Source organism: Triturus cristatus, chromosome 7, assembly GCF_964204655.1.
Source record: "Triturus cristatus chromosome 7, aTriCri1.1, whole genome shotgun sequence".
Taxonomy (NCBI): domain Eukaryota; kingdom Metazoa; phylum Chordata; class Amphibia; order Caudata; family Salamandridae; genus Triturus; species Triturus cristatus.
This window is the reverse complement of record NC_140590.1, coordinates 1007629687-1007641829: the sequence shown is the minus strand read 5'-3', so window position 1 is coordinate 1007641829 and position 12143 is coordinate 1007629687. Positions and strand designations below refer to the sequence as shown.

Sequence of the window (12143 nt, the reverse complement as noted above, 5' to 3'; positions counted from 1 at the left end):
GGCATCCTCTGCAGCACTGACACAAAAAATCAAACCACAATGGTTGCTCTGAGTTTTTTAGGTCTGCACACCTAGCATTGCAGCACGCATGTGCTGCTCGCTCTGCGAGGCATATTGTATTAGGGTATGTTTTAGGAGTGTGGTGGAACACCCACGCCTATTTTTCATTGGCTGGCTTCATCGTCTATGGTAAACGCTAGCCACCAATTGAAAATGAGGCTTCTTAGTCCCTCATTGTTACCGCCCTGTCTCCTTTTGGCCCCGCCCATCCGGACTGGATCGTTTACTTGAGGTGTTATACTGTCTCCTCCAATTAGTGGGTGAGCACTTTCTTTGTATTTTTTATTTTACAGAGTTTTATATAGCGCAAACTTGACCCGAATCGGGTATCAGAGCGCTTCACATAGCACCAGTTGCATTACATGAGGACACATTCATTTTTTTTTTTTTGGTAGGCACGGGGAGATTAAGTGATTTGGCCAGAATCACAGGATGTTCAGCTTCATTGCCGTGATTCGAACTCGGTTCCCCAGATTCGAGGTCGAGCGCCCTAGCCGTTAGGCAAACTCGGCCGCGAAGCGCGATACAAGCGGTTGCCTTTGCACAAAGCCAACGGCTTGTTATCTTTCTGCCACGCGTGTTTCTGAAGATGGGCGTTATTCTAGAGCTTGGTTCCATTCTGACTTTTTCCATTCTGTAAATTCATTTGTGCCTGCCCGCAACTGATTTTAGGGGCATTAGTACGAGCACAAATCTCTCTTTTCCAATGTATTTTTCACTTTGCGAAAAGACGTGCGGTTCTGCTGGGAAAAAAGGTTCAGAATATATGTGTAGCTTACGTTTTTTACAGTTATTAAACAGCACACGTCATCAAACACGTAAGATGTTTCCACGCAGATTAAATTATAGCCGTGAAATGCGGCGGGCGGGACGCTCGAGTTGCACACTGCAGATGTTAATAGCAGCATCTGCTGAATAATAAAAATAATAAAAGGCCATAACGGTTTCAGGATGCATTGGAGCACGAGCATAGCAGCAAGTATGTGAATTGACCAGATGGGCGAGTTTGGGCGCGCACGTTAAGAACGGTTGCTGAATTCTGTAAACTGTGTGAGAAAAGCCTAGTGCTCGTTGTACTGAATTAAAGGTACACGCAGCAAAACAAAAAAAAACTCCAAAAATGCACAAGTTGAGCTTTACCGTTATTGTGTATGGGGTAACCAAGGCCTGTGGATGTCTAAGCTTACTGTGCCAATGACACATGGGTACACGGGCAAAGACGTTTGTGTGTATGTGCACAAGCAGCATGTATACTGTTAGGGGGTATATGGGCTGGTATCTGGATCACGTGGCTTGTAATCAGACTGTTCTCAAGCCATCGCCATCACTACATCAAACCCAAAGGAAAGCGTATGGGGCTGGAGCTAGCCCTGTGACTGTGTTCTCCCGGATATTTGTCTGGGTCGAGAAGAGAAGGGGCATGCTGTGTGTGTTTGCCTAGCTATGCCTGGCTAGAAGAGGGAAATGTGATGCATGTGCTGGAACATTTTAACAGCAAAAGCTAAGACCGGCCGAGTGGAACACGCCATGTACAAAGAGGTGGAACATAAGTTGTGTGTACCCTAGCTGCAAACATATTTGCATATCAGTGATTAAATAGGGAGTTGTAGGCAGCCTCTGCAAAGCAGATGAATGCATGGGGTGTTGTGAGTCAATTTTGAAGGCATGATGGCGCAAGTCCTGAAAAAAGTAATGGATCAGCTAATTAGCAGATACAATCTAGAATGAAGGCAGATAAACTGCATTTGACAACTATAGCACCACACCCCGACTTTAACAGGAGTGGCTTTGCTCACCAGTCTATGCAACCTAATAGTCTATATATTTAATTACGGAGCGCTCTGCATAGACACCTAAACAGCAGTATGTTTACGCATCCCATGTTATATATTACTTATACCCCATAATTGTTAGAACTGAGACTGCAACCTGTGCAAAGATCTGAGATTTAAGCAGTCACTGCTGCTCACAGCTTTATTTCTTAACGAGGATAACTCCACTCTTAACATTTCAAAATGTTTTATGTTGCACCATAACATTTTAGCTTATAGGCTCTGGTTTTATGAGTGTTCTCTCCAACTAGATTATCCACAGTTGTAAACAAACTCGCACGTTCTGAAATCTGTATCCGAAAAAAATACATTGTGTAGGTGAGTTTAAAATGTATAAATATTGTGTAGCTCTCCGTACACTATGATGGCTTTTCTGTGATTGCATGTCTAGATATTGACTAGAAAGAAAACAAACCACCTCTGGGCATACTTCCGAGTGCTATGAGTGAGAACAATCAATCAATCAATCTATCAATCATGTAATTTGTAAAGCGCACTACATAGCCATAAGGGTTTCAAGGCGCTGGGGGGGGGGTGCTGCTGCTACTGGTCGAAGAGCCAGGTCTTGAGTTGTCTCCTGAAGTTCAGCAGGTCTTCGGTGTGCTGTAGGTAGAGGGGGAAGGTGTTCCAGGTCCTGGCGGCGCGTTGGGAGAAGGACCTGCCTCCGGAAGTTGTTCTACGGATGCGCGGGACCGTGGCCAGGGCGTGGTCAGCAGAGCGGAGTTTCCTGTTGGGTACATAGAAGGAGAATCGGTTGTTGAGATAGGTTGGTCCGGTCTTGTGGAGTGCCTTGTGTGCGTGGATCAGGAGATTGAAGGAGATTCTCCTTTCGACGGGGAGCCAGTGCAGGTTCCTCAGGTGGGGGGTGATGTGGTCGCGGCGCGGGACGTCGAGGGTCAGGCGTGCAGAGGCGTTCTGAATTCTCTGCAGTCTGTTGATGAGCTTGGACGAGGCTCCGGCGTAGAGGGCGTTTCTGTAGTCCAGTCTGCTGCTGACTAGGGCCTGGGTGACTGTTTTCCTCGTGTTTGTCGGGATCCATCTGTAAATCTTGCGGAGCATGCGGAGGGTGTTTAAGCAGGTGGAGGAGACTGCGTTGACTTGTTTGGTCATGGTGAGTTTTGAGTCGAGGATGATTCCCAGGTTGCGTGCGTGGTCGGTGGGGGCCGGGGGGGTCCCCAGTGCTGCGGGCCACCATGAGTCATCCCATGCTGAGGGGTCGGACCCGAGGATGAGGATCTCCGTCTTGTCTGAGTTCAGCTTAAGTCGGCTTTCCTTCATCCAGTCGGCGATTGCCTTCATCCCCTGGTGGAGGTTGGATTTGGCGGTGAGAGGGTCCTTGGTGAGGGAGAGGATCAGCTGCGTGTCGTCGGCGTAGGAGATTATGTTGAGGTCGTGCTGTCGGGCGATGCGTGCTAGTGGTGCCATGTAGACGTTGAATTGCGTCGGGCTGAGGGAAGATCCTTGAGGGCCACCGCAGATGATCTCGGAGGCCGCGGACCGGAACGGGGGGAGGTGGACTCTCTGAGTTCTGCCGGAGAGGAAGGAGGTGGTCCAGTCCAGGGCTTTCTCCCGGATCCCTGCGTCTTGGAGGCGCGTGCATAGTATGCGGTGGCAGACGGTGTCGAAGGCGGCGGAGAGATCCAGGAGGATGAGAGCCGCCGTCTCGCTGTTGTCTAGAAGGATCCTGATGTCGTCTGTGGCGGCGATGAGGGCAGTCTCTGTGCTGTGGTTGCTCCGGAATCCTGATTGGGAGGGGTCCAGGATGTTGTTGTCTTCGAGGTGACGGGTGAGCTGGGTGTTAACTATCTTCTCGATGACCTTTGCTGGGAACAGAAGCAGGGAGATGGGTCGGAAGTTCTTGAGGTCGCTCGGATCCGCCTTGGGTTTCTTCAGTAGGGCGTTGATCTCTGCGTGCTTCCAGTTCTCAGGGAAGGTGGCGGTCTCGAAGTAGAGGTTGATGATGTTGCGTAGGTGGGGTGCGATGGAAGATGTTGAAGATGTGGTGTGGGAGAGGGTCGGACGGGGATCCGGAGTGGATTGTGCCCATGGTCTTGATGGTGTCCTCGATGCTCACGTTGGCCCAGGTTGTCAGGGTGTAGTGGGCGGTGGGGTGTGGTGGGTCTGGTGCGGCGAGGACTGCAGGGGTCGTCCGGGGTTTGAAACTGTCATGGATGTCGGTGATTTTCCAGTTAAAGAAGGTGGAGGTCAGCGCTTTTGTGCTAGTGACGTCGGCGATGGAGTCGCAGAATTGAGGCCGCGGTCCTGGCTTTCTGTAGACGAGGGTGCCTCTTAGGGTGGTCTTGGGGTCCGTGTGGATCTGGAAGTGCATGTGTTCGGCGGTGCTGAGGGTGTCGTTGGTGTTTGTTGAGATCCTGATGGTGTTTTTGTGGACGATGGCGATTCTTCCTCCGGCCCTGTTGGTGCGGTCGCTGCGGGTGATCTTGTACCCGTCGGGGATGGCTATGGTGATGTCTGGCGAGGAGGCTTCATTCATCCAGGTCTCGGTGAGGAAGGCGACATCCGGTGATGCGGTGTCGAGTAGGTCCCAGAGTTCGACGGCGTGTTTGTGTGCGGAACGGGTGTTGATCAGGATGCATCTAAGCTGGTTGGGTTCCGTCGTGGCAGGCGTCTTGGCACTTTCGAAGCAGGAGAAGCTGCAGTTCCGGCAGGTGAAGGGGCCGTGGGTGCGCTTCGGGGCGGCCTTGCAGCAGGTGTGGGTCCTTCCTGGGTTGAGAGCGACTAGGGTGTTGGCGTCGTAGCGGAGGTGGCGGTGCTTGTGGCTGCTGTGGGGGCCAGGGGTACTGGCGCTGGGCGCAGTCCAGGCGCGGACGGGCGCAGACGGGCTTGCCTTAGGCAGACGGGCTTGCCAGCGGCACGGCCGCACAGCGGCCGCCATATATGGGGAGGTGGGGAGGGAGGAGCAGCTGGGAGGCGGGAGGCAAGGGATGGGTGAAGCGAATGGGCGTGGAGGGGGCGGGGCCGCAGGGAAGGCAGCGGCGGGGATGGGGGAAAGGAGACCGGCGCGGGGCATGGGCTCGAGAAGGGGGCACAGAAAAGAGCACAAGGGGTAGAAAATCAAACGGGCACAAAAGGCACAGAAGTCAGCACAGGGGTACAATATAAACGGAGGCACGGAAGTTGGCGAGGGTTACAGAATAAAAGGGGGCACAGAAGCAAAGCGGCGAGCGGGGAGCAGGGGGCACAAAAAGTTACAGGCACACACAAAAAAGCGGGTACAAACCTAAGGCCACCACTGGCCACCAGGGATGAGGCGCAGGTGGAAGCCTGCGGGTGGTGGAGGGCCTCGATATCACCGGCGGCAGCAGGGACAGCGGGGGTGCAGGCGGAGCTGCAGCGGGGGGGGGGGAGCGACCTGCCAGGAAGGTCAAGGGTCGCTCCTGCTGGTTGCAATTTCAGTGGCATGTTGGAGCGACAGCAGTCAGTCACATTTCAGAGACTGTTGGCGCTAACATTAGCTAAAGATAATTGTGTCAACCGTGGTTGTTGAGCCTTACTTCGGCAGTTTAGCTTTCCTGCTCCTCCTGCTGCCAGTAATGTGGTGATGCGGGGTGTGTCTGGAGGTCAGTGGTGTCTTTATCCACCCTCTGTTATTAAAAGCCACTGCATTGAGGGCACACTCCATATTCTATATCCTCGGTAAGCACTTGAATATTAGGCAATGACGCTGAACTTTGAAGGATGTAAGGGTGATTGGGTGTAATGGTATTGAAAGTCAGCAGATTGCAAGTTCATGAGCATCTTTTCAGTTAACTGTAATATTAGATACACGAGAAATGCAAACATCTTTTATTACTACCTCCACTATCTGAGGTCACAACCTCCTTCAATACTACCTCATCATTAAATTGGCACCAGAGTGGCACAGCCCACTCATCCACATCTGGGGTACCACAGTGGGCCTGAGACTAGAATTTCCGACCAACATGTGACCTATATCGGCTACCCAAAGAACGTTCCATTGCCGCCTTAAACATACAGATGTTTGTTATTGGCAAACGTACCTGCCCCTTTTGTGAGGTTTTTGCATCTGATGTCTAAGCTGTTGGATGGTTGATACTGACAATGCTTGCCATTGCTAAGGGATTCTTGTTCGAAGTATTGAAAATGCTGCAGAAGTGTCCTTTTCTGGCCAATTTCAGCCAAGTCTTCTGTGCAATGAGTCTGGCCTTCCCAAATCGACGTAGATCCAATGCTGCATTTGGAAGATCTGATCTTGCTCTGGTCTTGCATTACATGCAGAATCAAATCTGTGTGTTTTTACATCACTTCTTTAATGGCATCTGATGGTTCAATACGTTCCTTCATACAGTGTAACTAGTTCAGAGGAGACAATGCAAAGGATGGGTGCCTGTCAGTTGACTCTTAGTATCTGACTGTAAAAGTATGCATCCTGTCACCGTGTGTCCCCCTGACCCATCAAAGAAAGAAACCGCTTGATGAATAATCATTTACAATGCCAATAGCTTAAACTCTCGCAAATGCGAGACCGATTGCATTGAAAATGCTTGTTTCAGTACTCTCTTCAGGACACAGTCAACAACTTCAGCTTTCTCCGTTATGGATACTAGATTCAGGGCTAGTTTTGTTTTTTCTAGTGCTGCAGATAGTGTGCAGGGCACTAATTTTGGATTAGTGCTTAAACTGGTAGCGAACAGAACATTTAAAGTGTCTGGGATGTCCATGGTACATCCCTATTAAACCTCTGATGGAGTTATGCTCTCTCTTTATGTAGAAGGCCGTAGTGACGCAGTGGGCACTCAGTCATGTGTTCTATGTTTTCATTCCATAATCAACGTTGACAATTTGTGTCCGAAAAAATGCAGTCAATCATTTTCTGAGCGTTTTCAGTTGTACATCTGGTTTTAAAGTTAACCTAAAACTTAATGACAGTCGAAGTGGTCCCAATGGGATTTTTCCAACTCACTCTCTATGTATTCTGGGCATTTTGTCTTAACACAGTTGGCACGTGCCACCGTCCGTGACCCTAAAACAGGTGTCCTAACCGTTGCAAACTACAGGGTTTCCAAAAGGTAAGGTAATTATGTTTATTGCACTGCTCTACTACATGGGTTAGATAAACTGAGGGGGTGCTACATTTTGCATGCTCTGGCTGTTGATGTTTACGCTTGACTGCATGCCTGCACACTCTAACCCACGTGATCCTGGCGAGCGACGAAGCGCCCCAGTATCTAGCAGTAGTACAGTAAGTAATGCTGGAAATGGGAAACTTAACCGCTTGGACACTGGCACTTTTATTTTATGTGTTCCTTGTTAGGTAATGAATGTTGAATTTGGCATCTGAACACTAACAAGTGGAATGTTTGCCTATACAGTCAATAAAAATGAAACCTATTTAACCTAAATACAGGAAAATAAAGTATCTGCTGGAATTGCTAATGCAAAATTAAATTGCCTATAATGATGTACGTTTTCCATTTGCTAGGGTGTTATTCTTAAGATTGAGCCGCAATTAAGTTTCCGTCTCATTGTAGTTCTTAGGTTTTGTATTTTTTTTTATAAACACATTTGATTGATTTTCTCATTAATACACAGCTGCGTTCACTGAAACATACGCATTTGAAATAACATCCCACTTGATCAGATCACATGACACCGACCACCTCCCAACCACGCCATACATTTATACAGGTAGTCCATAGTGAGCACACCTTTTCTTCATAGCTTTGCATGCTTTTGAGGGCAACGCTGGGGTTCACATACAGGCCGTTCCTGGTGCACGCACCAATCAACACCCTTCCGCCACACCTCTAGGGAGGGGGCCTCCGGGCGCCTCCAGCAGCCGGCAATGTCCCAGTTTGGTCAGTAGGGTTACCACCCCAATAAACGTCTCTCAGAACGAGACTCCCCAACGCCCTCCAAGAGCCCTAACAACACCCTAACAACACCTCACGAGGCCCCAGCATAAAAGTGTGTTCCATGCCCGCCAAAAATGTCAGTCACTCCCTCCCAGAAGGGCCCTAGGCGCGGACAGAACTAAATCATGTGAAGAAAGTCAGCATTGGGGGCCGAACAGCGTGCACACCACACCTGTGCCCCCCCCCCCCCCAAGGTTTTGTATTTTAAGTGTATGAAATAATATAAATTTTTGGACAGTTTTATGTAGCGTAGCCCCCCAGATCCTCACACACATCAGTGTGCTTTACAGGCAGGTCAGTGGAAATTCAGGCAACTTAAGCATATGCAGGACCGCAAGATTAGTATTGTATAGGGCTGTAAAAAAAAGAAAAACAGCAGTGTTACAAAGCGCACAGTAACTCACTGTTAAAATGTTTGATCCTGCTAAGACCATGGGTTCCGATTAGGCTAAGATAGGAAGGAAAAAGGTGAGTGGTAGAATGTGGGTCTTTATACCTTTGTGTGTGGCATTGAAGAGCGATTCTTAGTTAGGTAGGTATGGGCTGGACCAAGGCTAGGAATTAGGCCAGAACCAACAAGATGTTTACTATGGAATTTAATAAAACAGGCATTAACCATGTCACAGACACTTACTAGAACTTAGGGGCCAAAATGAAGTGTGATAGTCTGGTGGTTAAGTGCCAGTCTAAATAAACTGAAGTCAGCAGTGCAGAATGGTTATTTGGACTGGAAGTGTTCACCAGCGGCTGCCTGCAGCACTGCATCATAAAAAGGCTTCTTTTCATCTAGATTGATGATGGCGACTGGTGGGGAATTTGGCCGAAGTCTTTAAAGACACCAAGAGGAGAACTGCTAATGCAATCAAAGGCTGGCAGCCAAATGTATTTTATGGCTTTACTATTTACATTTAAGCAAACACCAAATATCTTCTGGCTCACGTAATAATGTAACAGCATGAACGAGAGAACTTTTCCCATTTAATCTAACAGTGATCTATTTTCTTGGCTCAAACATGAAGCCAAGAAGCCACTTGTTAGTGAATAAAAAATACATAAAGACCAGATTGTCTCTGGGAGCAAAAGAAGCAAAGGTATAGTTTATGGTAAACATAAAAGTAACATTGAAAATTTCTGAGAACACACTGAAAACAGTTATACGCATATTTTAGAAATTAAAAATTATTTTTCAGCTTGTAATACGATTATGATCGTAATCTAAAGTTTTGGGAAACCTCCCGTAGAGATGTGACAATCACTCAGATTTAAGGAGGGTGATCATAAATTGCTAGTTTGATCATAGTTCTTATTTTTGCATGGGCAGTAAAGTCCATTTGTTAGTCTGAAAGCCATGTGAACACTCTATGGGCAAAGAAAGCTTGACGAAAGCATTATAAACTATATTTTATTCAATATTTATTATTGTGTAATGAATTTCTAAGAAAAACACACATGAGGCATCGATTAAGTATAACCTGGAATTGAACAGGCAGCCCAACATCACTGCTTTCTATCTGAAGGAATAATAAAATGTAGACATGGTAACTTAAGGAGGGCAAGATTTACCATGCAGTTTATCTGTTGTGCAGTAGTGGTGCTTTTATGAAAATAAACCTATGTTACTTTTTGTACAGTATTGGCCAGAGAGATAATCTGTGGTCAAAGACTGAGAAGATAGGAAATTAGCCACATGTTTTTTTCTATCCCAATTCTACCTTCTGAATTTTTGCTTCAATGCATTAGGCAGACTTAATAATTCACTTTTCTGTTGATGATGTGTTAGTTAAAAAACGGTATTTGTCTATGAATTACCGTATAACATTTGTGGCAGAAATTGTACAGATTCAACATTTGCAAAAGGGGTCTACTAAATATGAGATCGAGGTAGGATGAACGGAGATAAGGTCTACAGGAATAGATGGGTTGGTCTGAAAGAAAGTTAAATGTCATGATAACCAACAGTGTAACGTGCAGTAAAGAATGTGAAAAGCGTCATAATGGTACAATGGCCCACCAATGAACAATTCAGCACTCTTGTTATGCAGGACTTGTACACAGTCCCACTATGTCACCTAAATATTGTTTTAAGGTAGTCCTGGTAACAGTTGTTTGGGAATACCTATTACAAAGTAATTTGAAGCACTTTAATGATATCTAAAATGTAAAGAATCCACAATGATATTCTGTTTTAATTGGTACACCTTGTGTATAGTCCAGATAATTATCGTTTCCATTTTCCATGTAATATGTTTCACCTATAAGTTTGAGTCTACTACCTTTTTGTTGCTGATGTGCCAGCACTCGTTGAAGGTAGTAAAACAAAATATTATGCACCTCATTTGTTTCTAGTACTTGGAAAAGAAATCCATACTTCTGTCTGCTCCTTTGATCTCCCATGTTGCAGTCAATGTATTCTTTTGAGCAGTTATTGCTGCTGCCCGCACCTTCCAGAATTACAAGTGAAATGTTTTATTTGCGGTTTTGGATCTCCCACCGGTTTGAAGTTGTCTGGCCTGTGCCGGTAGGCTTTCCTTTACTTTCTGATATTACATACGCTGAATTTGCCACTCTTGTTTATTTCACATCAGAAGTTACTAACTTGACAGTGTTTAACTCCCCTATTAATGAAACTACTTTATAACAGCTCCAGTGTCTTTAACAGTTTGTTGGCCCTGCTAACACAGAGGATCATGTTACAAGAGAAAGCAGTCCTCCCCCTCTTAGATTGGTTCCAAACAGGCTGTTGAAATGCAGATAGTGTACGAAGACAGCTCTACTGTTGTGTTTCGATTTAGATACCCGTATATAGGTTTTCCTGAATCATGTCCTTATATAGGCACAACTCACTTTGCCCTTATTTAGGCATAGAATCCCAGCCCTTATTTAGGCATTAGCCATGCTAACCAAATATAGGCATGGTCACCTATATCCGTCCATCCCACGCCACAACGAGTTCTTAGAAACCAGACCCTTAAGCCGAACGGGACTTTCCCTTGCTAGGATTAATGATTTCTCCAAGAACTCATCTATTATGCATGAACTGCTATTCCTTAGGGGTTCATCCATGACGTCTTCCTCTACCCAACTTTACGTCAATGCTAGCATTCCTAAATACCTTCCAGGTATAAATATACCTTCCCTTACCATGGCAAACCACGGCATGGCACAGCGGTTACACAGCACGATTTGACTGCACGGTTCGCCACGGCAAGTTCGGTGGAGACCAGATCCCAGCCTGAAGCACTGACCAGACGCTGTCATCCCTGCTCGCAGAGAATCCAGCTTCCAGTTTTATGTTAGAGTTTGAGACCCGGATAGAGATTCCTTCCTCGCTCATTCTAAAGGTATAGAGCTGACTAGAACCTAGAGGGACTCTTGGCACTCTAAACTCATACTAAACTTAGTATATAACATACTATAGAAAACAGCATCATCTTTTACCTCGCACCACGCTTAGGTTAGGTACACCGGGGTAGGACTATTTAGAAGCATCAGACGAGTATTCACATTTTAGCCTGTTATTTATGTATGTATATATGAATATGTGTCATAGCTAAAAGACAATGCTATTGCAGTATTACTTCTTACTGCTTACGCTGTGCGTATTATATATTTACTTTCTGTCTAATGATCGTAACAGCTCATATCTCTTACACGAGAAACAAGACTGTTCAATAAACCTTTTTATTGAAAAGCCCGTCTTTCTATTTTCTGTGTAACTCTGGAGAAACTAAGCATGCACGATTGACTAAGTGAAACTGTTATCTATTGTTTCCATGATTCTGAGACGTGTTCCGATTCTAAGGGAAACAAAGTTGTCATGTTCATGCGGTTGTCAGAAACTAATCCCTTCTTGATCATTCGAGAAGTTTCTAGTGACCTCTGAGTTAGCTGGCACACACAAGTAATTAAGTTTAATGTACTCGATAGGAGCATACTGACCTTAGTCCTATGCAAAAACTGTCTGGTGGTTAAGTGCCAGTCTAAATAAACTGAAGTCAGCAGTGCAGAATGGTTATTTGGACTGGAAGTGTTCACCAGCGGCTGCCTGCAGCACTGCATCATAAAAAGGCTTCTTTTCATCTAGATTGATGATGGCGACTGGTGGGGAATTTGGCCGAAGTCTTTAAAGACACCAAGAGGAGAACTGCTAATGCAATCAAAGGCTGGCAGCCAAATGTATTTGTATGGCTTTACTATTTACATTTAAGCAAACACCAAATATCTTCTGGCTCACGTAATAATGTAACAGCATGAACGAGAGAACTTTTCCCATTTAATCTAACAGTGATCTATTTTCTTGGCTCAAACATGAAACCAAGAAGCCACTTGTTAGTGAATAAAAAATACATAAAGG

The 12143-nt window shown here is 46.1% G+C and overlaps 1 protein-coding gene across 3 annotated transcripts in view; it reads left to right on the top strand.

Moving 5' to 3' along the window:
• Nucleotides 1–12143, top strand: part of P4HA2 (prolyl 4-hydroxylase subunit alpha 2) — a 388236-nt gene that overhangs the window by 285200 nt on the left and 90893 nt on the right. For all 3 annotated transcript variants that reach the window (XM_085618047.1, XM_085618048.1, XM_085618049.1), the window contains exon 9: nt 6873–6943. In XM_085618047.1, the coding sequence (XP_085474173.1) occupies nt 6873–6943 (71 nt within the window). The remainder of the gene's footprint in view (nt 1–6872; nt 6944–12143) is intronic.